This window comes from Haplochromis burtoni, unplaced genomic scaffold, assembly GCF_018398535.1.
Source record: "Haplochromis burtoni strain Fernald_Lab_line unplaced genomic scaffold, NCSU_Asbu1 Contig_367, whole genome shotgun sequence".
Taxonomy (NCBI): Eukaryota; Metazoa; Chordata; class Actinopteri; order Cichliformes; family Cichlidae; genus Haplochromis; species Haplochromis burtoni.
The window spans coordinates 400,326-427,385 of record NW_024582728.1 but is presented as its reverse complement, the minus strand read 5'-3'; the positions used below and the strand labels follow the sequence as shown (position 1 = coordinate 427,385).

At 42.8% G+C, this 27,060-nt stretch overlaps 1 protein-coding gene across 3 annotated transcripts; it reads left to right on the top strand.

The window, feature by feature from the left end:
- The first annotated feature begins 3,183 nt into the window (after positions 1–3,183).
- mtr (5-methyltetrahydrofolate-homocysteine methyltransferase) lies at positions 3,184–26,851 on the top strand. 3 transcript variants are annotated; one of them, XM_005943343.3, is made up of 33 exons: positions 3,185–3,666; positions 4,316–4,527; positions 4,639–4,728; positions 5,048–5,117; positions 5,209–5,301; positions 5,674–5,780; positions 5,973–6,032; positions 6,815–6,909; positions 7,019–7,119; positions 7,316–7,377; positions 8,759–8,826; positions 8,905–8,984; positions 9,340–9,452; positions 9,594–9,734; positions 10,320–10,505; positions 10,584–10,763; positions 11,135–11,251; positions 11,533–11,673; positions 11,740–11,829; positions 13,713–13,865; positions 15,522–15,629; positions 15,940–16,040; positions 16,917–16,984; positions 17,856–17,976; positions 19,347–19,428; positions 19,792–19,890; positions 20,095–20,170; positions 20,910–21,065; positions 21,765–21,964; positions 22,113–22,313; positions 22,850–23,042; positions 25,147–25,259; positions 25,579–26,851. In XM_005943343.3, the coding sequence occupies exons 1-33, from the start codon at positions 3,624–3,626 to the stop codon at positions 25,666–25,668; spliced, it is 3,810 nt and encodes a 1,269-aa protein (XP_005943405.1). In that variant the 5' UTR covers positions 3,185–3,623; the 3' UTR covers positions 25,669–26,851. The 3 variants fall into 3 exon arrangements, with proteins under 3 accessions (XP_042084867.1, XP_005943405.1, XP_042084868.1); XM_042228933.1 differs by lacking the exons at positions 25,147–25,259; positions 25,579–26,851 and adding an exon at positions 24,633–25,119 and having other exon boundaries at positions 3,184–3,666; positions 22,850–23,123; XM_042228934.1 differs by lacking the exons at positions 3,185–3,666; positions 4,316–4,527; positions 4,639–4,728; ... (6 more) ...; positions 7,316–7,377; positions 8,905–8,984.
- Positions 26,852–27,060: the final 209 nt, after the last annotated feature.

Sequence of the window (27,060 nt, the reverse complement as noted above, 5' to 3'; positions counted from 1 at the left end):
ACAGATGTTTACATTTTTCATTTATTTCTTATATTGCAAACATTTGCACTGTTATCAGTATTTGCACTATTTTATATTATTTTTTGACAATCTTTAAAGTCATTATTTAACAAATTGTTATTGTTAAATAAATATCGTCAAATAATCGAGATCTCAATTTCAGTGAAAATAATCGTGATTATCATTTATGCCATAATCGAGCAGCCCTAAGCACAAACAAGGACTTCAGTCTTCTCCTCATTTAGCTGAAGAAAATTATCAGCCATCCAACCTGTAATGGAATCTGTGCACCTATGCAAAATCTCTAATTATGGAAACATCTTAGGGCTTAAAGGAGATATCTAACTGGGAGTAAATACAACAAAAACAATAAAGGCCCCAAAACTGAACCTTGTGGCACACCATAGGCAAGAAAAGTAGAAGAGGGACTGTACTTAGAGGTAGCCACAGAAAAGGATCGTTCTCGCAAATAAGATTTGAACAATTCCCAAGCAGACCCTGATATACCCACCCCGTGTCTCAGCCTATCTAGCAGAATATGATGGGCCACACTGTCAGAGTCAGAGAGAGTGCCATTTTACCCCCACCGGCTGATGTGTGAAGACTTCTCTGGGATGCTCGCTCCTGTCACGCTGAGGTGGAGCGTGTGCAAGTCTGAATTTGATCCTGATTTTCTTTTTTCTGATTTGACAAGAACAACAGAAACGAATTAAAGCCTTCCAGCGGGGCATGCAGCCTCCAACTCCCCCCATCCTCACTGCCCTCTGTTGTTACAAAAGCACATTTTCACACACACACACACACACACACACACACACACACACACACACACACACACACACACACACACACACACACACAGGTCCCAAAAACAGTTGTCTAAAAAAGTGGCATTTTTGTCAACAAAGCAAACTTGGTTTAAAATGACAGCAGTTTTAATTTCTAACTCAAACATCCTGTTCATTTGGCTTGTTTTTGTACACAATAACATCAGTTTGTAAAAGGAAATCATTTTAGACATACTGAAGTTGCATCTTAAAAAATGGAATCCTACGGAGTTAAAGAGATTCAGAAGCTCAGCATTCCAAACACAATCACATTGTTTAAAGAATACCTGGAATATATTTAATTTTTGAAAAGTCTAAAAATCTAAGACAGGGGTTCTGCCTTTATTAGCCTTATTCATTGAAACATTTTTCTTAATGCGACATTTGTGTGTTTTCTCCAGATAAAATTGAGGATTAGTTTTGCCATGTTCAGATCTTGGGAATGTTCAAGTTCAATATAAATCTTTTGTAATTAAGGATGTGCCTAAAATAGTCATGTCCACCTGAAGCTACAACTCAAACCTCTGTTCAGCTGAGTTACTTTGGGGGTTGACATTTTCAAATGATCATCAACAACACTGGACAGTTTTCATCCTCTCCTGTCTCACTGTGACAGGGGTGTGGTCTCTGGCTCTGCTGCAGTAAAGCGGTAGTACGGTCAGCTCACGGGGCGGAGCCGGGAGGTTGGAAGGGACAGGTGAGAGGGATTGCAACTAATGAACGCTTTCCCACCTTTTAGTGCTTGGAGTTGGGAAGGAGCTGGAAAAGCTGGCTTCCCGGTTGAATACTAAGTGCTGAAGGAGTGGAGAATGAAAAGTGCTGGAACCAATAATTGAACGCTGTGTGGGTCCTGATCATTTCACAGTCACTAAACACTACAATACAATATCATTGGTACTATTACTATAGTTACTTTTAAGGCTGCCGTGATTAAATTTAAGGGGGGCTTTAGCACCCCCAACAGGGTCTAAACTTGCAATTTCTCTGAATTATCCATTCTTTGCAGTTCTAAGTAATATGTAGGTTACTTAGGCGAGACTAACACTGTAAGTGACAGTAATGTCCATCCATCTATCTTTTATGATTTAACAGAATAAAAACTTTTCTGACCAAGACACAGAAGCAATGATCCATTAAACATGTGAACACTCCAGAGACACACCTGTACCAAAACAACTGAAACATATAATCTGCACTTATTCACAAATATATACTTTACTGTAGAGGATGTTGTTTGACAAGCTGCAGAACTGTGACCTAGCTCTGAGTTCACAGTTAAACATACATGAATATAGCAACAGGGCCAGCAGGAGACCATATGAACTGGACACAAAGTTCACAAAGAAAAAATGCGCTCTCACTCACACACGCTGTGCATGCAAGCAGACACCTGTAGCACTCTGTGAGAAATGTACACGTCTGTAAAAGTGTAAAGACTATCTGTCTTAGATTGCAGGGGCCAGCAGGAGATAAATAGGGGAGACATTTTATTTAGGTGCACTAAAAGTATATCAGAGTGCTCCTCAGTCACTCATTAACAAATTCTATGAATTAGTGTAACTCAGAATTCTCAAACTCCAGTCGTCGAGGGCCTGAAACTTTTCCATGTGAGCCTGTTGCAACACACCTGAATACAATTAGTAAGTCATTAGCAAGAGTATAGAACTTGACTGCATGCTGACGTGGCAACCCCTAACCCTACCTACTCAAGTAAAATTAAGTAAATGTAAGTGTTTGGAAAAATGTAAAATGGCCTGTATTTGTATAGCGCTTTTACTTAGTCCCTATGGACCCCGAAGCACTTTACACTACATCCAGTCATCCACCCAGTCACACACACATTCACACACTGGTGATGGCAGCTACATTGTAGCCACAGCCACCCTGGGGCGCACTGACAGAGGCGAGGCTGCCGGACACTGGCGCCACCGGGCCCTCTGACCACCACCAGGTAACGGGTGAAGCGTCTTGCCCAAGGACACAACGACCGAGACTGTCGGAGCCGGGGCTCGAACAGGCTCGGCAAACTTCCGATTACAAGATGAACTGCCAACTCTCGATCGCTGTACTTCTAATAGTACTTTTATTGCACCATGTTCATTCACTCATGAGCTGCTGTAACATGAATCAAATGGCTGAAGCGCAACCTCAGCATGCAGTCAAGTTCTAGTCTTGCTAATGACTTACTAACTGTATTCAGGTGTGTTGCAACAGGGTCAGGTGGAAAAGTTTCAGGGCACCGGCCCTCGAGGAGGAGTTCGAGACCCCTGCTGTGAGCCACGTCAGTAGTAATAGTGGGCGGGGCTAGAGCCCCGAGACCCGTTCATTGTGCCGACACGCGTGGCCGTGTTTCACCTAACTATGCCTATTTCTTCCTTTGAACACTTTGTATTTTGCAGCCCGGGACTTCGAGGCGGGCTGTGGGCGGCGCACCCAATTAGAAGTAGACGGGTTACTGCTGCTTTTTGCATTGGCTGAACAAAAGTCAGTTTCACGTTGCATTAGTTTTTATTGGGTGGGCAAGTCGCCAGATAGGGTGGACTGATCTCATATCTGTCCGTGGAATGAGTCAGCCTAGAACATTGTAACAGGGAAAGTTTTGTAACTCTTGGCTCTGAGCAGTGTCCAAACGCTACTTTTCCCTTTTGAAACCTTTATTTTGAAATAAAGAGACCGGAAGTGCTGCGGCGACCCTCGAATCACCGAAGAAGCTTCGACAAAACAGGAGCGAGTCGACTGGATAAGTTCGAAAAAGCTCATTGTGTTCCTCAGACGGACTGTGAGGCTGTTTACAACATGGCTCCCACTAACGTCTTTCAGCCGTTCTCCTCAGAAGCGGGTAAATATGCGGAGTGTTGGCCGCGGTAACAGGTATCTGTTTGCTAAACTTGGTGCTGCAGCTACTGTACAGGGACCCACTGCACGAAACACGTGTTCAGCAAGTTTCCATTCGTATCACACATGTGTGCGGTAGAGCGTGTACGTCTGCTGCTGTACAATCAGATGTGAAGCACGTGGCTCACATGTCCCCATAATGTACTTTATTATGTGTAAAAACCAAATGCAAATCATGTCAGTGCGTGTTTACATTAAAGGGGAAAAGTCCTGAATAATTGCAGAATGCCTCGTGCCTGTTTTTCTTTTTTCCTTTTTATTTTATACAAAGAAAAGCGTTTCAATCACAAACTGATGTAAAACAAAATCATCAGACAGCTGGAAATAAAGCACAGAAGCCCCAGACCCCACCCTAATCTGTCACCCAGTCTTTAAATAAAAAGTACACTTGCTGTGTTTGTGTATATACCATGTAGTGGTACTGCATATGTAAAAAAAACCCCAAAATATCCAAAGAATATTTAAGTTATGCTGAATAAAAATCCACCCGTCTCACATTTATCACCTGCAGGATCACTTTTTTCTCCTTCTTTCTCCTGTTATGTGTAATATGTAGTTTGTCATTCTATAACTGCATCCCACTTTCTGCTCAGGATGCAGCTGCCCACTGGAGTCAGAGCTGAGAGCAGTGCTGCAGCAAAGGATCATGGTCTTGGATGGTGGAATGGGAACTATGATCCAACAGCAAAAGCTTGAAGAAGAAGATTTCAGGGGGGAGGAGTTCAAAACACATACACTGCCGCTGAAAGGCAACAATGACATTCTCAGCATCACACAGCCGGACATCATTTACAAAATACACAAGGTTGGTTAATCCAGTCAACGAAATGGGAATCTTTGCACTTTGCCTGCACCGTGCAGGTGTGTAATTGTATTTATGTGCAAGCTTTGCTCTCCTCATCTTGGCTGCTTAAAGGAGTACCTGCTGGCTGGTGCTGATATCATAGAGACCAACACTTTCAGCAGCACGTCCATCGCCCAGGCAGACTACGGACTTGAACACATGGTACGATGTCCCTACTTGACCACAGCTTGGCTTGCATGGAACCATGTTAGAATTTATGAGTCATTTATCCTTTTATGGAAGGAAGTCGTTTTTGTGAATGTCAGGTTTCACCTCAGTAAAATATTTGTCTTCAGTATTTTTTTTATTATATTGATTTATTTACTGTTCAGCTCAATTGTATGTGCTGTAACAAAGACATTTTAATTAATCTTAAGTATATTACTACACTGACCTTTTCCACTGAAACATGAGACATAATCATTTCAGTAATAAGTAATGACGGGTTGCTCTAAGGTGTAAACCTGTGTGTGTTGTGTAGGCTTATCGTCTCAACAAAGCATCAGCACAGCTGGCGAGGAGGGCAGCGGACGACGTCGCTAAACAATGCGGTCAGCAGTACAGCCACACATTACTGTCACCAGTGTTTGTGCAATGCTGCAGTGTCAGAGAGTTCATCAGCACCTTTGTGTTTGTTATCAGGTGATAAACGCTACGTGGCTGGGGCAGTGGGTCCCACCAATAAGACCTTGTCTGTTTCACCATGTGTGGAGAGACCAGATTTCAGGAACATCAGTAAGACTGCTCACTGGTTATTCAGCCAACGTTGTGCTTTAGCTTTTAAACACTGTCGATGTAAACAGGTGAGATGGTTTGTCGCTGCATGTGTGAAGAGATGCGTGATTGGCTGATGAACTGCAGTTAATGCTGCAACTGTTTGCATAATATCGTGACTCTTGGATTACATTACAATTAATGATCACAGACATATTAGCAGGATCGGGAAGAGGAATGTCAGGAATTCCAGCACCGGTGTTTTATGCTTCATTATATGTGTGATTTGTGAAGTAACTCTGGGCTGTACACTCAGATTGAATGATGTCATTGTGCAAAAAAGCACCATACAGTATGTAACTGCAATGAATAAAGTGTGTGTGTTTTCTGCAGCGTTCGACGAGCTAGTAGAAGCCTATTCAGAGCAGGTACGAGGGTTATTAGACGGGGGAGTGGACATCCTTCTAGTGGAAACCATCTTTGACACTGCCAATGCAAAGGTACCCCTCATCCTGTTTACATAGTGGTAATGTTAAGGTTAAAGGATTAACACTGAGTAACCCACTGATGAATACTTCATTACAGATGAAGTACTAGTACTAGAATTTCAACTTATTCCACCAGTAGAGTGCACTTTTGAACTGTATGCAAGTCTTTTTTACACTCTTTCTACTTGATCATTGTATCTGCAGGCTGCCTTGTTTGCGATCGACCTGTTATTTGAAAAGAGCTACGAACGAAAGCCAGTCTTTGTAAGTCTGGTTCTTTATTCTTCTCCACGCTGCACGACTTTTAAACACTGTTTACCTCACTTAGAATGGATCGAGGAGTGGACAAACACACATCATAAGGCTTCATTTTCAGAGTATTCTAGTTTCAATCTCACATCCTAGAAACTTTGCTCATAGTTTCCTAAAAATGAGTGTTTCTCTAAATGTATTGCAGTTCACTACTAATTAATGGTGCGTCTTCTAAATAAGAATACTGAGGAAGTCCGGTGTTTTGCATCAGTTATTTAAAAATAAGCCAAAGTTTAATACACTGTAGACACATTTAACCAAAAAGTATTGTTATTATGTCCTACAATGTCCCCGGTGTGACGTTTCCACAGGCTGATGATTTGGGGTGTCATGTGATCTGCTGGTGTCCGTGGTGGTTGGTACACTGTGTGTCAGTGCAGCCGGGAGATCGTAGGACACTTCATCCTGTTTGCTGACAGACTTTAACCTTTCCAGCACCTGCCCACGTGTCACCACAGGCAGCATTTACTGCACATGTGTCAAAAGAAAGGCTGATCGTTCCAACGACTTTTCTTAAACACTTAAATATAAGAAGGATTATAGCAAGACCTAATAAATGCAGCATAAAGAACTTTCTCTGTTTTGTATTTTTGTAAAATCCTTTAATTTAAAGCTTAACAAAGATGTTTTTAGAACTGGCTGAAAAGTATTGAAAGTGATTCTAAAGAAATCAGTTCAGCCTTAATAAGTTGCTATTAAAACGCTGTCGTTGCCGTCTTACCGCGCTCATACAGATCTCAGGGACCATTGTGGACCGCAGTGGACGGACTCTGTCTGGTCAGACTGGAGAAGCCTTTGTAGTGAGCGTATCGCATGCTGATCCGCTCTGGTGAGTTACTGTACATCAAACCAAACAGCTGCTCTTCTAAATGTAGAACAAACCAGTGATGTGATACAAATGGCTTCCCAGTAAGACCCTTCCTCCTTTCTTTGTGCAGTATTGGTCTGAACTGTGCTTTGGGGGCAAAAGAGATGAGACCATTCATTGAGGCCATAGGCAAAAGCACCACAGCTTTCATTATCTGTTATCCCAATGCAGGTAAGACACTGTGTAAACAGCAGAGGACACACAAACCACACAACATGCTGAAGCCATGATGATTCTGATGACACACCACAGCTTTGTATAGCAGGTTCATCGTGTATGTAGTCCAGGCAGTTCCTGTTGCAACATCTTTCAGAGCCTCCAGGAAGATGTGATGTCATCATATCTACATGTTATCTTTCTCTGTTAGGCCTTCCCAACACATTTGGAGGGTACGATGAAACTCCACAAGTAACAGCCTCCAATTTAAAGGTTTGATTAAGATTTTTTTTCTTTGTTTTTTCCTGAGTGACATTTAGGTGTAAAGCAGTACAGGAAGGGACAGAAAACCTAGACCCTGCAGTGAAGGGTCCACTTGTCCCCTTAGACTGAGTCAGAGCAATTAGCTTTACACCGTCTGAGCAGAATGATGACGCAGAGCTGGAGGGTCCCGAGGTCCAACCCAGATGGGGTCCGTCTGTGTGGAGTTTGTTAAATATCATCTGTCTGTGCTCGCACTGGTTTCCTCTTGGAGCTCTGACTTCTCCCACCATCGGAAAAAGATGCTTGGTTAACCTTCCCTACGTCAACCTAGGACACTCTCACAAGAGAAACTCCAGATTTCCTCCTGAATCTGATATCCTGATATCCCAGGTTGATCACCTGTAGCTGGCCTCATTGACAGCACTACATTTCTCAGCTTCCATGCAGGTGCTACTGTCAGCTTAAGCTGGAGGCCTGCCAGCTGCCGTCCAGTGTGACTGAAAACAGTATTAAAAGACAAAAACCCGTCTGGGGTTGCTGAGGAGTTGTGCTGACTTTGTTTGGACTTCTGTGGAAAATCTGTCGTAACCAGTGTTACGCCCCTAGCCTAGGCGTGTAGAGGAGAGAGAGACAAATCCCCGCCCTGGTTCCCAAGCCAAACATCCAAAACCAGTTGTGAGTAAAAGGAGGTGATTTTATTGAAGGTAATGAAGCACAGCTCCAGGGTGAACCCAGGCCAAAATAATAAACCAAACCAACTAAGTCCCACCAGAAAACTAGCTAAACCCTAAGAACGAAACAGAGCAAACAAATGACAACACTAACCCTCGCTCCCTAACCCGGCAAACAGGAGAAAACTGTTCCAAAGGAAAAGGCGGCTCACCCCTTCCGCTTCAGCCTAAGGGCGCCTAAGCACTAAGTTAATGCACCAGGAGCGGCTCTCACTGAGCACGCTCACACAAACGCACAGCAAAAGTGTAGGCTGGAAACCAGGGTCAGGCCCGCGTCGGCTGTCAAGCTCCTCGCTCCACTCTCTCTCTCTCTCTGGCGGGAGCTGTCAGAGCGGCTTTTTGAACGCGGTCACGTGTTCCACGGTCCAATCAGCTGCTCACTACTCTTCATTAGGGGAGGGACCTGCAAAGAGTCTTAAGCACAGTAAAGAGACACAGAACAAAACAGCCCACACAGTGTTGTTATGGCCACAGCCGTAACACCCAGACACCCGTTTTAACCCTGTGCTGTAACCTTCCACATAACCTGTAGCTACACATTGGGTCAGCGATCTACGAATGAATGAAGGTTAATGTGTTGGGTTAAAATGGGTTTCCGGTTAAGACGTAAGTTTCCTGCTGAAGCATAAATCAGTCATAAGACTGTGTCCTGTCTGCAGGAGTTTGCCATGGATGGACTTGTGAATATTGTGGGAGGCTGCTGTGGAACTACTCCATCACACATAAGGTCAGTATAACATTTTCATAATAAAACGTCTGCCTCAAATATAACACTCCAGTTTTCTGTTTCCCTCCTCCCATACAGAGCCATAGCTGAAGCAGTCAGACACTGTGTGCCGAGAGTTCCTGCTGCTGATATTTATCAAGACTACTTGCTGCTCTCTGGTAGTAAAACCTCTCGTTACCATGTGTAAAGCTGCAGAACGACCTACAGGGTAGAAACGGTGTTTGCACATCAGACTTTGAAACTCGTTGCACTCTGGGAGTTAAAATTCCAAACTGAGATTGTCAGTCGGTTTATAAATTCAGGAGTTCTGATCAAAGCTGTTCTGCTTTCATTTCCATCTCCTGGTTTCTTTAGCAGGAGACAAAGTTTCAAACTTTAAAAGAAATCCTAACATTGAGTATAAACATGCCGAACCTTTGACAGAACAGAAGCAGTTGTTGTAAGCTTGCTGTGCTAAAGGGCTGCTTGTTGATTTAACTTCATGCAGGACACAACATATTCTTTTGTTTGCAGGTTTAGAACCGTTCACTGTTGGCCCACACACCAACTTTGTAAACATCGGCGAGCGATGCAATGTGGCTGGGTCACGCAAATTTGCTAAGCTGATCATGGCTGGAAACTATGAGGTAGTTTAATTTAAATTTAATTTAATAATATTACCTGAAGTTATTCGTGTTGTTTTTAACATTAATGCTGTTCACTTTCAGAAGTTTGATTGTGATTGTTAGGTTTTTAATTCTCAACTGGCTTTTCTGTGTAATGTGAAGGAGGCTCTGAGCATCGCTAAGGCCCAGGTGGAGATGGGAGCTCAGGTCCTGGATGTAAACATGGATGAAGGGATGCTAGACGGACCAAAAGCCATGGCTCGATTCTGTAGCTTCATTGCTTCTGAGCCAGATATTGCTCGGGTAGGACATTCAAAGGCAAAACATTCATATTCATACAGCATATATTACAGAAATAGAAGTACAGTCTGACCGGCGTAGTGTAAGCAGAGCCTCAGAGTGTGATGAGGTTATCAAACACTCCCCTGCCCCTGCATAGATGGTGAAACTGTTACCTGTTAAATATCAGCAAGCTTCAGCTTTCGCTCATTGACGAATGAGCTCAAGGTTTTCACCAAGCTGCTTTCAATCAGTGTCTTTCTGTTAGCTGAAACAACAATATGCTTCAGTCCTGTATTACACTTCATGCTTTTCCTAATCTGTGAGATAAGCTGAGTGATAATGAGATGTCTTTGTGTTCAGCAGTTTCCAAACATAAGAGTAAAGCTGTTCTGTAGTGCAGGTATGAAATACTGTTGACTGTATCGCTGACACTTTGCTGTTAGCAGCAGAGCATGGAGGCAGCGAGCAGCAAAGCTGCGACTGAATAGTGTAGTAAACACGTGATTGTCTGTTGTCAGCGATACCTGATCAGTGCATCAGTGGACATGATGATGTACACACTGCAGGCTGTTTTTGTTTCCCTTCAGCTCTTCTTCCCTTCCTCAGGTTCCTCTCTGTATCGACTCCTCTAACTTCTCAGTGATTGAGGCTGGGCTGAAATGCTGCCAGGGGAAGTGCATCGTGAACAGCATCAGTCTGAAGGAGGGCGAGCAGGAGTTTCTGCTCCGAGCTGCCACTGTGAAGCGTTACGGAGCTGCTGTGGTGGTCATGGCTTTTGATGAGGAGGGGCAGGTTTGCACATGCCTTCGCTCATGTGGACACACAGACAGACACACATGAACTTGCTGATAAGCGTGCTGTCCTCTGCAGGCCACAGATACGGAGCGCAAAGTGGAGATTTGCACTCGTGCCTACAAGCTGTTGGTCAACAAAGTGGGATTCGACCCAAACAACATCATCTTTGACCCCAACATCCTGACCATTGGTACAGGCATGGAGGAACACAACGAGTATGCAATCAGCTTCATCGCGGCCACTAAACATATTAAGGTAGAGACTCAACACAACTTCATCTCATCCCTCAAAGTTTCCATCTGTGCTTTAGCAGCCACATTACTTACAAACCTCATCCTTTATCTTCCTGTAGTTTGGTGTTTCTAACTAACCTAGGGTGCATCATATAACTAGTAGATTTCAGGGCTAAAAAATGCCTTAAGGTCATTCAAGTATAAGGACAACAGCATTAATTCTCATTAAGTGATATTTACAGGCTAGAAACTGTGCTTAAACTAGTCTAATCAGCTGTTTGAAGTTTTATTCAATAGTCCATCAGTTCTGTAGATCCACATTAATCACAACACAAACCTTTGATTCTGGTTGGTGTAACCGTGATGGGTTTTTGCATCGGTGTTGATGTTTAGGAAACATTGCCAAGAGCCAGGGTGAGCGGAGGTCTGTCCAACCTGTCCTTCTCTTTCCGAGGAATGGAGGTGATCAGAGAAGCTATGCACGGGGTGTTTCTGTACCGTGCTATCAAGGTAAACATGAAGATGAGCGGTTGTAGTGCGGGCCTTCATTTTTGTGTTTTGTTATTATTCGATGTAGTGAGCGTAAACAGAAAGAAAAAGAGTGAAACTGCATGTGAAGATTCAGAAGGCTCTCACAAAGACTTGCAGTGTACTTGTTGGAACTCTGTAACAACAAATGATCTTTAGTTCAATGAAATTTGCCTCCAAATGTAACGAGCTACACATTTCTTATTAGAAATAAGAAGTTTGTCTGCGTTAGCTTTATGTTGCTATCCGCTGTGCCGCGACAGAACGGTATGGATATGGGAATAGTGAATGCAGGGAACCTGCCCGTTTATGACGACATCGACAAGGAACTGCTGATACTGTGTGAGAACCTCATCTGGAACAGAGATGGCGATGCTACGGAGAAGCTGCTGGCCTATGCACAGGTACACACACGCATGTCACGCAGCACCAAGCTGTTGTTGCTTTGCTTGACAGATGTTTGTTAACAGAACAACACCAAAGGAGGGAAGCAGATCATTCGGACAGACGAGTGGAGGGAAGGAAGTGTAGAGGAGCGGCTGGAGTACGCTCTGATAAAGGTAAGGTAATCGGATGTTTCTGTTATACAATAAAATACGGTTTTAGTTGTGAGAGAATTGTCAGAGTAGGTAGAGCTGTGTGCCTAGGATGAAAGAGAACAGCCCTTTTATTGTAATTGTACATGTACAACAAAATTATAGAGCTCCACACCAGCTGTGCAGGAATAAAATATAAATGGTAATAAATAACAAAACATTGTATACAAAAAGTCACAGATTGGAAAACAAAGTGCTTGAGTTGTGGGACCTATTATTAGCCTGGAATTAGTAGCAGCGGCTTTCAAGGCTTGATCAACCTCCACTGCTCCAGAACAACTGTTGTCGTCCCTGAAAAAGACCAAGAAAGCCTCATTTCTGCTGTTCAATACTGAAGAAATTTAGACTTTAAAATGATGCCAGAGACTCTCAGCTGTGTCTGTAATCAAACCTCTGTAACTTTGCTCTGCTTCACTTCAGCAGCATCAGGTTATGTTCATATGCTGATTCATGGTTTTTTTAGCTACTGCAGAATATTTTAAAGCAGTTATAAAAAAACCAGGCCAGGAAAATCTGCTTCATGTTTTTCTGTTTTATCCTCAGTCACTTTGACACAAAGGCCTCTGCTGTGATGCTCACACCTCTGATGAAGTCTCACAGTGTCAGCTTTCTTTTTATAGATAGAAAAATATGGATATGTACTGTTAAATGATGAGATGTATAATTTTTCTGACTGTCTGAGGCAAAATTTCCCTGATTCAAGTCGAATCGATTGTAGAAATCCGTGGCGATACCCAGCCCTAATTCAAACACCTTGTGAAGAGTATGTAGAAGCATCGTCAGTCTCTGTCGGATCCTCTTGAGGTGAACGGTTAATTGTTTTTCAATAGTCGTGACAAGTTGCATAATTATGATCCAAAGAACTGACCTCACACCCATTTGTTCACCAGTAGTGCTGGTTTCAGTCATTATCCAAATGTACCCTTGGGGTTGGGGAAAGCAGCAGTCGGCTGAGACTGAAGACGTCGTGATAAGTTTGGTAACTTTTGGAACCTGCCATTAATTTAGAGATTAAGGGCACGCTGTGGGGTGTGCTGGAAATGTTTTGGGGGGGTTTTGGTGGTCGGGTGGGACACTGACACTTTATGAACTTGTGGAGTTGGATTAAGTTTCATTTACATCTAAGTTGTAAGAAATGATTGGGTTGATTTTTGGGTTTTATTTTGCCATGAAGTAAACAGCATTTATTTTTCAAAGAATCAAGTCGGAAGTGCTTTCTGAAACAAACCACCCTTTGCCGCCCACGGCCTTTTTTGGAGTATTTTTTGTTTTGGAACTTGAAAAGCCGTGGCAGATGGTTTTAGACGTATCTGTTCTAATGATCACATCCTAATTTACTTTACTCTAAGGAGGGAGAGTGAAAATGTCTGGATTTTATCTTTAATAGTTTGGGAAGTATTCATGTTCAAACATTGCCTCAGAATCCAAAATTCCACATATGAAATGGTAAATGGCCTGCATTTGTATAGCGCTTTTCTAGTCCCTAAGGACCCCAAAGCGCTTCACACTACATTCAGTCATTCACACACACATTCACACACTGGTGATGGCAGCTACATTGTAGCCACAGCTGCCCTGGGGCGCACTGACAGAAGCGAGGCTGCCAGACACTGGCGCCACCAGGCCCTCTGACCACCACCAGTAGGCAAACATGGGGTTAGTATCTTGCCCAAGGACATTTGGCATGCAGCCAGGAGGCAGCCTGGGATCGAACCACCGACCTTCTGATTAGTGGCTGACCTGCTCTGCCACCTGAGCTACATGAAATTTATATATATTGATTTTGTTTTGAAAATGTTCCTAACACCAGATGTTATTAATGGTCCGTCTTGTATTGATGCTGTTAGGGAATAGAGAAGTATGTGGTGGAGGATGTTGAAGAGTGTCGGGCTCAGGTTCACCGCTACACTCGACCCCTTCGTATCATTGAGGGACCCCTGATGAACGGCATGAAGGCGGTGGGAGACTTGTTTGGAGCTGGAAAGATGTTCCTGCCACAGGTACGATGATGACTTTGAGTGCATGTGGTCTGGCAGCTGATTATGGTCAAATTTCATGGTGAACACTGTTTCTGTGGCACAGTGTGGGAACAACTTTAGCTTTGCTTTGTCTCAAATAAAATGACCAGTTTTAGTTTTAGTCAAATATCCTGACTGATCCCCAAGTTTATTTCAGTAAATCCGATAAAACTGTCTAAAGAAGTAATTATGGCTAATAAAGAAACTCAGTTCATCACCAAATCCCCTTTTCCTTTGAATGAGAATAGAATAGAATAGAATAGGCCTTTATTGTCATTGTGCATGTACAGTGAAATTGTGGGTGCTCCACACGAACTGTGCAGGGATGAAATATGAATATTTTCTTTTAGTGTTTGTTAACAGTCCAAATGTCCCAGAGGAAGAAGCTGTTTGTGAGTCCTGACTGACCTGAGGTGCCATCCAGAGGGCAGCGGGTGGGTGGGCTTCTAGGGGTCACCTGTAATGACCCTGGTTTTCCTCAGACAGAAGGATCCGGGGGTGGCTTACAAGGACTGCAGAGGGCAGCCAATGATTTTTTTGGACGGTGTTACTTACTTCCTGTTCCCAGTTGTGGCCCTTGCTTGCCAGACAGCTGGGCAGTAGGAGAGCACGCTCTCCACTGAGGGCTGCAAGAACTTCTGATCCAAGTTATTCTTCCTCAGGACACGGAGGAAAGGCAGCAGTGGTGTTGTGGGTCTAGGTGAGGTCGACGGAGATGTAGGTGCCCAGAAACCTGAAGGTGGAGACAGATTCCACCCGTTCTCCATTTATGATGAGACGGCAGTGGAGCTGTCTGTGTCTCCTGAAGTCCATGACGAGTTCGTTTATTTGAAGGACGCTCAGTTTCAGGTTGTTTTTTCAGGTTGCTTTCTGAGCATCAGCGGGACAAATTCACTGCCTCTATCCTGTACACTCTCATCTCCATCAGAGATTAGCCCACCCACAGTGGTGTCATCGGCATATTTGACAATAACGTTGGGTGGGTGGATTAGAGTACAGTCATTTTGCTTAGTAGGCCTGCTTGATATTATTGTGCATGGTCCAGTGTCCTGTTAGCATCGTGGGAGATGTAAGCGATGGCTGCACTGAAGGGCCATCGCCTCTAACTCCGGTGAGTCGATAATCCTCCTGTTACAGCAGCAGTCCTGGAGTACATAAGCACAGAGCCCACTTCCTTTACTGGAGTTTTTGTTGTGCTGTTGGTGTTGTAGGGGCCAGCTGCACTGAGGCACTGGGGATTTGTGGATGGAGACGCACTCCCAGACAGTTGCAGTAACTTATTAAACCAGAGATTAAAATTTAAACTAAAAATGAAACCAGAAGGTCTTCACTTCAATCAAATAGTTATTATTAAATAATTATTACATAAGCAGTTTAAGAAAAGTGTTGTTATCCTTTTGGGCTTTTTACACTGATTCTATTGACCTTGTGTGCGGCTTCCACACTTAACAGGATTGGGAACTTCGTTGTAGTAAATGCAGTTTACTTGTGTCTTCGAAAGACTTCAGTTTATCTCAGTGAACCTTTGCATGAACCTTTCCGCAGGAGGTTTTTATCCTTCACCAAAACACATTAATCGTTTGACTGTTTCTTCCTATATGTGCAAAGATGTCTGAGTCAGCAGTCATGTGTCTGCAGGTCATCAAGTCGGCTCGTGTTATGAAAAAGGCGGTTAGTTATTTGATTCCTTTCATGGAGAAGGAGAGGCAGGAGCTCATGGCTGCATCTGGATCCTGTGATGAGACGGTCAGTGCATTTAGAGGAGACTTCAGAGCACTTCTTATTTTTGACTGTTTTCTTTTCCAAAAGCTTTGTGTGTGCAGAATCTGTACAGCACTTTCACAGCTTACATGAATATGAGTTCCACAATAATAAGATAAAGCAAGCAAATACTGGAATAACTGATAAATGATAATAACTCCTCAAAATGTAATGTTTCTACAAATGTTTTCAAAAGCTGGAGGGAATAAGAAGTGTAGTCCACGCCGACTCCATGTCACTCAGAGTGGTCAGGTTTGCCGTGGGCCTCCCCTCATTGTTTTCTCTTTGTCTGCAGGATCCCTACCAAGGCACCATAGTTCTGGCTACAGTGAAGGGGGATGTCCACGATATTGGCAAAAACATTGTAGGCGTAGTGCTGGGTTGCAACAACTTCAGGTAACGGTAGTTTGCTGCTGAGCGTCTTCATTTACATTGTAATCTGTGTACTTGCAGCACTTAAGTGGCTGCAGCTGACTGAACTTGTACTTGCTTTAACCAGTCGATTGGATTTGAAATTATGCATCAAGACTATAATAAAGTGTCATTTTTCAGCCTTGGGGGGGATTAACATTAATATTCCACTAACTGGGTGATCCCTCTGTTTACAGACTGCAGTCCTCTGAAGCTACATGTTAAGCTCAGTGGTACTGTCAGCAGTGCACTCAATAGGTCAAGTGATGTAACTCACCTCACATTGCCTTTTGATCCTCCACAGGGACTAGTGTTGCATTGTGGGAGAGAAGTAGAAAGCATCCAAATTTCACTGCTCTTTAACAGCTGTAGTTCAGTGCGTGTGTGCTGCTGCACTTACATGCTGAGCGACATGAACAATCCTTCACTGTGAATCGCTAACTGAACAACTGAATATTTATTTTCATTTCATTTATTTTTGTACTCTTAAATAAGAATTTCTGCAGTTGTGTAATAATTTTTACATTCTCAGAGAATATTAGGAAAATAAAATAGTTCCCATAAAGACAAAATAAGACATGGACTGTGTATGCTGGAGTACCATGGTGATGGGTTTCCACTGGTACTAATGACCATCTTTGTCTTAAATTCTAATTGATGACTGCTAGCCCGGGCCAACTGGTTAATCCATAACTACAGACATCACGATAAACATCTCCACTAAGCTGTCCTGGGTTCTTTCATAGTTTCTTATCCTTCATCCATCGTCAGTACTGCATATGCATTATATTCACATGCTTCCTGTATGCAGCTGAAACAGACCAAACTGATTCTCCTGCTGCTTCTGCTGTTCTCGTGCAGAGTGATCGACCTGGGTGTAATGGTTCCATGTGATCAGATCCTCAGAGAGGCCGTTACACAGAAAGCAGGTAACCGTAAAGATCAGACTGACAGAAACGTTATGGAAAGTTTCATTTCACAGAGGTTTATTTAATAATGTTGAAATGTTCGTCCAAGCGGCCTTCATTCATTACTGGACGTTGCTGGCATTTAAGCAGTAGCTGGATATCTTTAGCCTAGTTTTTGCCTTTTAGGCAGAATGAAAGTTACTCAGCCTGTGAGGTGGAGCTGCTCGTGGGTATACCATGATGTGTCAAGGAGAAGTTTACAGGATTTATTCTGACTTGTGTGATATATAACTGTTGTTCCCTAAATTTGGAAGCCAGTTGAGTGTTTCCATGGTAAGTATCAGTAAGAAATACAGAGTCTGAGAGTCCCGAAGCAGTTTAATTGTTCTATAAGCATTAATATATAATGCTCCTGTCAGATTATTGTCCTAATGATAGAGCAGTGACGAGTCTGTAATCTTGCATGATGATGGGATACTTTGTTGCTTTTGTGTACCAACTTATTAAAAAGCAGGACAACTTCTAATCATGATATGACTGTAAACAATAGCAGCCTTGGGTAGTGAAAGGTTAGAAAATAACTGGTTGATCCTGTTAATCATTAGTGTGTGAGCACAGCTGTGCATGGAGTCTTTTGTTGTTATTTAGACTTTTCTCTCTAGCAGGTTTTCACAGGTTTTCATTTTCTTTCTATGCATAGATGAAGAAAATAATATATACATTTAAAGAATTTCCTGAGCTGATTGCATCCTAAAGCTGAACACTTGTGTGTGTTGTCATTTTAGCCTGCATTTTTCAATAAGACCCTTTTAAGCAAAAGCTCAAAGTATTGTTGCAGGATTAAGACTTATTAATTTGTAACAGCATTTGTGTACTTGCTTTGGTACCTCAGATGTCATTGGTCTGTCTGGTCTTATCACCCCTTCTCTGGATGAGATGATCTATGTGGCCAAAGAGATGGAGAGACTGGGAATGACCACACCACTGCTGATTGGAGGAGCCACCACATCAAAGTATTGCATACCTACAATCACAAAGCTCCAATTCTGAACTAGATACAATGTACTGAAAAGTTCAAGTCAAAGGTTGCGTGTAGGAGATGCACTAACAGTCGCCCACATATTTTGTCTCGGAGCGAATTTAGAGTCCCCAATGAAAACGGAAGGAAGAATTTGCAAAAGCATTGCAGGCCTGACAGAAAGTATTCACAGGGCTTCAGTTGTTCCACATTTTGTCCTGTTACAGCCTGATTTTTTTTTTACGTTTGTGTTCAATTTATTTTGATCATGTGAACAATATACAGACTTTCATTTAGGAGGGAAAAAGAAAGAAAATTTGATTAAATGAATTTTGAACAATTCTGTGGACAATATCCCATAATGAGAATTATAGTTGCCAGCGTATGCCCACAAACCAAGCCATGAAGTCCAAGGAATTGTAAGGAATTGTCTATAGACCTCCAAGACAGAGTTGGGTCAAGATACAGAAGCATTTCTGCAGCATTGAAGAGTTCAGTGAGCTCAGTGGACGCCGTCATCTGTAAATGGGAGACGTTTGGAGCCATCGGAGCTCTTCTTAGAGCTGACCTGACCAATCTGAGCAATCGGGTCACTCTGGAAAAATCCAGCATTACTTTGTGGAGAAGTTAAAGGTACAGCACATCAAAGAAACCATGAGAAAGTTCTCGGAACTGATGAAAGAACGGTTGAGCTCTTTGGCTTCGTGTCTGGAGGAAACCAGGCACTGCTCTTCACCTGGCCAGTAGCATCCCTACAGCGAAGCATGGTGGTGGTAGCATTATGCTGTGGGGATGTTTTTTGGCAGCAGGAACTAGTCAGGGTCAAGAGGAAGATATCCTTCATGATAACCTGCTCCAGAGAGCTCTGGACCTGGGACTGGGGTGAAGGCTCCAACAGGACAATGACCCTCACACTCAGCCAAAGGGACGTAAAAAATGAATCTACTTTGGAAGAAACGACAAAATGTGGAACACGTGAAGCACGCTGCACAGAATCACTGTAGGCTTTGCAGTGAGTAATATACTATAATTTCCTAAAGTAGCCCAGCTCCATTCTCAAGTATATAGATAATTTAGTTCAAATGTAACTTCAGTTGTCACAACATTGGAAACTGTCCACAGAGGCCGAGACAGTTTTTTTCTTTTGTTTTTCGATCCAGACAGAAAACAGCTTTTTTTGTTGTATCCACTGGGATCGACTCACTGATGCAGTTCATCTTCTAGCCACTCGAGGCTGACTCCAAAAGTGAGGCAGCCTCGAGTGGCTGTAAGAGCATCAGGGCCTCCTTATATGTTTGTATAGACAATCCTTCTGTAAACAGAAGTGCAGCAGTCGAATAATAACCTGTACTTTGTGTTGGGTAGGGTACACACAGCAGTGAAGATTGCCCCTCGCTACAGCTGCCCTGTTATCCATGTTCTGGATGCTTCCAGGAGTGTGGTGGTGGTAAGAACATCTGCCTGCCTTGACTCCAACTTTTCCATGATCAAGAACGATGGATGGCAAAAAAACAACATTAAAATTGTGAACGTTTCTATACACATTTGACTTGAAATGACAGTACTAGCCTCAAATGAATCTAAATAAAATGGTCCATGTTATAGCTAATACTGCTTTGAGGGGAGAAGTTCAACTTTTTGCACCAATCAAGCAAAATCTTCCAAATTGTTTAAAAACCCTGTGTGGTTCAGTTTTAAACCGTACAGGATGTAAATCTGTTTTTCCAGCACACAGGCTTTGTGTGGTTACACATTGTTTAAGGAGTACAAAATGTGGTGTTGACTTCACGTTTTCCCCGGGCTGTCTCAGTGTTCACAGCTGCTGGATGAAACAGCAAAGGAAGAGTACTTCGAGGAGCTGAAAGAGGAGTATGAGGAGATCAGACAAGAGCACTATGATTCCCTGAAGGTAAAAGCAGCCAGTAGAGAAAAAGAAACCAAACATGGAACATTTCCTGTGACCAAACGGTGGTTTCTCCACCCTTTACCATTGTACAGCAGAGCTGCTGTTAATGAAATCACATACTTGACTGTTTGTGGCACATGTGAATAAATATGTAGATGACACCGAGTTATACTTGTGACATAATCAACTGTCTCCCTGTGTGTTCAGGATCGCTGTTACCTGTCTCTGTCCCAGGCGAGAGAGAAGGCATTAAAGGTAGACTGGCACTCGCTGCCCCAGCCAGGCAAGTCAAGCAATGACCAGTAGTAGTTGTTACCTAATGTGTCATTTTAATTAGGTGCAACAACAACAATTATTATTAATGTGTCAGATTTTAATTAGGTGCTAAAATGTTTGCATTTGATGAAGTTTGAAATGTTGCATTTAGGGCTGCAGCTGTCGAATAATCTGTAAATAATTCCATCGATTAATCGAGTAATCGTTGAGAAATACTTTTGTCTTATTAGTGAGCAATAATAAATGTACAAAAGGGAAAAATGCGGGTGTTTCAGAGTTTCTTCTGGACTGCACTGCAGGTCACTGCAGATTGTGTAAAATAAAGAGCAGTGGATGGAGCAGCTACAGAGTTTGTTGATCAGGTGCTTCGATGAAGGACGCCTGCTAGTCTTTAATGATAATCACAGGAACAGCGCTGCTGTTTAGGACACCTCGGTAACGGCTCCGCCTCTTTGCTCTTCGTGGCGTGTGAGCAGACTCTGACCTTTTATTCATGCACTGCTCCTAAATATGTTTGTATTGCAGATTGTTTTTAGTAGCAGATATGGGTGAAACGGTCACATTTACACTGTTTAAAACTTCTGCGCACTACAGAGCCTCGAAGCAAAGACTTTGTGTTGAGAATTGTTTTTAAATGATCTAATTATTTGAATTGCTCTATGAATGGTTGCAGCCCTCGTTGTCCTTGGTTTCAGGTGCTGAAACAAGCACATACAGAACTGTGAGCAGACTTCTCTGTGTTTCAGTTTGTCCTCAGTTCCTGGGCACTCGTGTGTTTGACTTGTACGATCTGAACAGCCTGCTGGACTTCATCGACTGGAAGCCGTTCTTTGATGTGTGGCAGCTGAGAGGAAAATACCCCAACAGGGGATACCCGAAGATCTTCAATGACAAGACCGTTGGTACAAGCTCAGTCAGGGTTATTTAGAAATATATAAATATATAAATATATACTGCACCTGTACTGTAGGAAATGGTTAAAATTCAATTATAAATGGATACAAGTGGAGTGCAGGAGAGGAAAAAAGTCAAATTTTACTGATTAATGAATCAGACCATACAAACTAAGCCATAAATAAGTCTTGAACCGCCCTGTTATTTGATTACATTTTGCTTCCCAGTGTTCTTAAGGCTTTCTGAAGGTCTTTCAGGGGTTTTCTTTGTACAGCGGCTGCCCCTTTCCACTCGTTTTGGGCCCAGTTCTTGTACCTGATTTGTAACTTGGCAGCTGTGCTACCAGCAGCCTCTTGCAAAAACACACGGCAAAGATAACACAGCTTGACAGGCAGGAAATAGTGTTCTTACAGCAACAGGGCCATTTCCAAAGAGCTATTAACTAAAAACTTGGGATGTCTGGGCGCGTGCGGCGCTTCCTCAAAAATGTAAGGAAACTGGACAAGTGGAAAGAAAAACATCGACAGCAAATGAGCAGTATCAGAAAAGGATGTCCTTGAGAAATCCAGTGAAAACCTGTCACAGAAGCCTCATCACAAACGGTCTCATGTCTTGAAAACTAGAATAAAAGTATGAAGCTTCAAGAAGAGCAAACAGTGGAAGAATTCAGGGAAAGCCACTGAACTCGTGATCTTTGGGTACTGCAGGTTCAGAAGCTCGCAAACTCTTTGATGATGCCCAGCAGCTGATACACCAGATGATTGATGACTGCAGACTGAAGGGGCGGGGCCTGGTGGGATTCTGGCGCGCCCAGAGTAACGGCGACGACATCAGGGTGTACAAAGATGACGCTGCAGTGGACGGGGACACAGAACCCATCGCCACGTTCCACGGCTTACGGCAGCAGGTGAGGGATTGTGATTTATCCTGCTGCGACAGACACCTTTAACATCTTGTCCTGTATAATCTAAGTATTGTAATATGTTCATTTTTAAACACATAACGTCTCCTTTCTGTCAGCGCTCTTTCAACAGTGTTGTGTGTTTGTGCTGCAGGTGGAGAAGGATGGCTCCTCCTCCGAGCCGTACCTGTGTGTGTCTGACTTTGTGGCCCCTGTAGACAGCGGTGTGGCAGACTACATTGGATTGTTTGCTGTGGGTGTGTTTGGAGCTGAAGAACTGAGTCAGCAGTTTCAAGCTCAGGGAGACGACTATAATAGCATCATGGTCAAAGCTCTGGCCGATCGACTAGCTGAGGTACTGTTTCCTGTAAAACATTAAAAACTTCCTTCCTCCTTGGTAATTATACCACAGTACAAGCGCCAATGTTGGCACGGTAACTCTAGGGTTACTTGCAAGTAACAGCTGGTTACCATTTAAAAATCCTTTCTTCTTTTTGTTTCAAATTCATGGCTTGCAATTTGAAGTCATAGCCATTAGCTGCATGGGGTGCAGGCGTTTCATGTTAGAGGTGCTTGGTTTCAGCTCTCAGCCATTGCATTGACTACTAGCGCTCATCTACATTATACTGCTCTGATCTGAGCTGGGATTGCTAAAGTCTGATGAACAATGGAGTATGAGAGTCTACAGTTTCGTTTAGGGACGGGAACTTCTGTATAAGCTGACACCCTACTTTTTAATCTGTGCTTGCGGGCATATAGTCCTTTGATGTCTCCAGTATCCAGAGGCAGCTGGATACAATATGGGAACAGTGTGTCCAGGTTATAAACACTCATTTAGAGGCATTGTTTCCATTCACTTGTTTCTTCTTTGTCCATCTGTCCACCATGAAGGCATTTGCTGAAGAGCTCCATGCTCGTGTGCGTAAGGAGCTGTGGGGCTACAGCACAGATGAGGCTCTGCATACCTTGGATCTCCACAGAGTTCGGTACAAAGGAATCAGACCGGCAGCTGGCTACCCCAGCCAGCCCGACCACACAGAGAAGACTATGATGTGGAGCCTGGCTAATATCCAGGAGAAGACTGGTGAGAACACCAAAACCACATCATATCTGACTCCCTGAAACGGATCCATTGTTGCTTAAGTACAAACGTTATGCTGAACAGGGGCCCGTTCTTCGTACCTCGCTAAGTAAGTTAGCTGGATTAGATTGTTGACGATTTCGCGTGATCCTGGATCGTTCGGTTCCCCGAAGCTCATCCGGGACTTGCTGTCATAGCAACAGAGCCGTAAGCGTAAACCTGCTCGGGAGCAGGTTTACTTTATGTAAACAGGATTAGATCGCGGCCACGCAGGTATGTCCGCTTCATTTATACGAAAGCAACAGCGATATTCCACCACTGTTTCACCATAAATAAATAACATCAATGTAACTAAAGACAATGCAGCACCTGATCCATTTATTGATTTCACACAGATACATACAGGTCATTTCCTAAAAAAGGGAAATGTACTATTAACATCTATTACATGTATGTGATTATTACAGATGTAATTCATATTTCAGAGTAGTAATTGAAATTACTTCGTGTAATCAAGATGAGAGACCACGGCTATAAAAGCGAAGGTGGATTTGGGAAGCCTGTCGCAGCCATGTCCTGTCCGAAGCAGCACCTGCGAGTGCAAGATTGATAAGGAGAGTCTCAGAATTCAGCGTATATTGCGGGACAGACAGGATCCTTTAGCTCAGCGCGACAGTGTGCTCATTGAGAGATATCGATATTCCCGTGAGGGTATTATTTACTTAACCAACTTGTTGACGAGGGGGTGCAGGACCACCACCTGTCTTTTTTTCCTCTGCCCTTTTCTTGGTTGCTGTTATGAACAAACTAACAGAGTATTACAGGCCAGTATTACCTTGCCAAGAGACGAAAAGCAATCTAAGAGATAAATATTACCATTCTGTAGAATACTCCTGTATTCCACTTTTACTTGTTCCCATGTTCTTGTGGGTCCTGTTGTGGCTCTAATGTGAAAGGGGATATAATATAACATATTATGATATAATATAATGCCATATGATATTGGACAATATAGTGTCATATGATAGATCTACCCTACCGCCTACTGGTGTTGGCCAGAGGGGCCGATGGCGCGATATGGCAGCCTGGCTACAACCGTAGCTGCCTCCACCAGTGTGTGAATGTGGGAGTGAATGAATAGTGGTATCGTAAAGCGCTTTGGGTGCCTTGGAGAGCGCTATATAAACCCAATCCATTATTATTATTATTATTAAATTACCTACGAGTTTGATTTGTCAGCAACTTTCTGCCAGCCCTCTCTCCTTGCTTTTGCAGCCTTTGCAGTGTTCTCTTGCGTTTTAATTAAACTCTGAAACTCCTGAAATCCCTCACTCATGAGTTCTTGCTCTGCTGCCGGAAAATACCGAGCACGCCCCTTCGACATTTTCGCCGACCAATCAGCGGGTTGCCGATCAATGTTTCTACTATCGATGCGTAGCCCCTTTTACGACACCCAGTGATCGCGCATTACTTCATCCAGCTGTAGTAATCGTCAACAGCAGGTGTGTTCGGGGAACCGGATTAGCGAGCTCACGGTTAGCGCGATGATTTGATCTTGGATGTAGTAAGCGACGTACGAAGAACAGGCCCCAGATGAGTGGGTTGGATTAGCTTAGACAGACATCTTTAACTTCCATAAGTATTTTTGACGACAAAGTATTGCAGTAAATAATCTGAATTACTAGTTTGTGAAGTGAAATTCTGCAGCAGCTGCGTGATGCTGTGATGTCAGCATGAACCGGAACCTTTGAGGAGTGTGGAACAGTCTGGATGAACCTCAGATATTCATTTTATTCAGTACAAATTTCAAATGAAATCTTCCAGTTTTCTGCCTGTGTGCAAATGTTCATAGCCTATGAAAATAATCAGATATGCATAAATATCTTTCTGTATTCACAACGGCTTAAAAACCACCCCGTAAATGTCAGTTGAGAGGCTAACCACGCTATTAACGAAACACCGGCAGGTGTAGTTTTTTATGCAACACACTGATCTGCTGTCTGTCTCATGGACATTTTATTTACTATATTTTTCCCATGTGTGCGTAAGGTTGTGTGGGTGTTTGTTTTCTTTTTGTGTTTACTTGTGCATTTGTGTGTGATTGTAGGCATTGGTCTGACAGAGTCCCTGGCCATGACACCTGCCGCCTCTGTGTCGGGACTTTACTTCTCCAACCCTCAGGCTTCATACTTTGCTGTTGGAAAGATCACCAAGGAGCAGGTATCCATTGATAATGTGCCTCACTGTACATCAGTGTTGAACATGTTTACTACGAGAATGTGTCAACTATAGTTTCATTTAACAGACTGTTTTTAATCTAATATCTGCAGGTCATGATTTCTTAAGGTCTTAAACCTGAAAAAGAGAGATGTCCAGTTCCTGTGCTGCTTTCTGTTTTGTCCATGTCCTGGTCTCTCTATGCGCTCCATTTCTGCCTGAATCTTTCTGCTCATACACCGGCCAAACTTAGTTGATATGCTGCGGGTCTCTTCCCAAACAAGAGCTAAACTTGTGGCCTCTGTGCACATCTCATCTGTAGGTGGAGGACTATGCCAGCAGGAAAGAGATGAATGTGGAGGAGGTGGAGAGATGGCTCGCTCCCATCCTGGGTTATGACAATGAAGTGTAAGCTGCAACAGAGGATCCAGTTTACAGTCCAACCATTCCACTTTGGCTCCCATGAGTTGTTGCTGTAACTGCTCACTCCCTCTCACTGACATCCCTGTACAAAGACAGGGCCTCAGACTTTTCTATTACGATAAACACTACAGGAAAACATTTCATGACAGTTGTTGACAGTTCATCCGTCTGTCGGGTACTGGACAGATGCACATAGTGGTATTTTCTTTAAAAAGAAATTGAAAAAGCAAAGTGCTTAATTAAAACTGCTGTTGCTGCTCTTGCTGCACATTCAATGGCCGATTTCCAAATGTGCAATTAAAGGTTAATACTTGTTGGAGAAGACCATTTACACATGCCCTCAAACAAAGATCACTTAGAAGAAGTGAAGCACAGAAGAGATCGAATCAAACCAATGATACTCACGAGGGCTCGTTACTACCAACTGATTTTACTTTAGCTTTTTATTTGTAAAGAGAAGATTTGTAGACAAACACAGAATGTGTTCAAGTTTTAATTTCACGTTGGTCATTTTATTTCTAAAACTTTAGCAGCATCTTATATGGAAACTGAAATGTGCTGGCATAATAGATAACACACTCGTAATGACAGCATGTTGTTCAAGTTTAAAAACAACATATACATAAAACATTTCAAACTCGTGAGTCCACAACTGTTCTTCGTCTGCACATTTAGGGAAAGAAGACGGATTATGTCAGGTTATAATGCTGTTTCTGTCAGACTATTGTAATATTTCAGCACAAGGGTTGTGATCACTACTGTTTACATTGTGATTTCTGTGTAGTTTGTTTTATAAACATTTTATCAAAGTAAATGTAGTTTATGGATCAGTTATAGATACTTGGCAGACTAAAGGAGAAATGTGACAGCATTGTTGTTAAGAACATTTTCTGACATAAACCATGAAAAAAGGTTTCTGGATATTTTTTCAGTGTCATTATGATGGCAGCCAGTGTTGATCTTAAACCGCTCGGGGTGCAGTCATGTTCAGATGTCAAATCAGGAGATTCGACAGTTGAAAGATTTGCTGGTTAAGTGCTCTTTACAAATCTTAATGCTGCAGTGTCTGTTCAACGTTTTATGGAACTTTGATACCTTCTCAGTCCCCTTTATTTTTACATAGAAGACTGTGGATTTCTGATAATTAAAAATAAACCAGTCTTAAGCTTAAAGTTGGCTCTGTCTTTTTTCTGAGTTTAACTTTCAGATTCAACTTTTTGTAGAAGCAAAAAGTCCATCTGTGAAAACAGAAACTGTCTTTGACATGGACGATGCCCATAACACAAACCTGAAAGTTGGGATAAGAAGAGAGGTGAGATGATTGGTCGGGAGCAGAATGACTTCATGCCGAGGACTACTACAGATGGCATCTTTAGCTGGT

Bases quoted from the DNA above. Each gene is read 5' to 3' on its own strand.
- mtr (XM_005943343.3), top strand. From the start codon at position 3,624: ATGGCTCCCACTAACGTCTTTCAGCCGTTCTCCTCAGAAGCGG. The intron at 15,630-15,939 runs GTCAGTGCATTT...CTTTGTCTGCAG, and splicing joins CTGGATCCTGTGATGAGACG to GATCCCTACCAAGGCACCAT. The intron at 17,977-19,346 runs GTATTGCATACC...TGTGTTGGGTAG, and splicing joins GGAGGAGCCACCACATCAAA to GGTACACACAGCAGTGAAGA.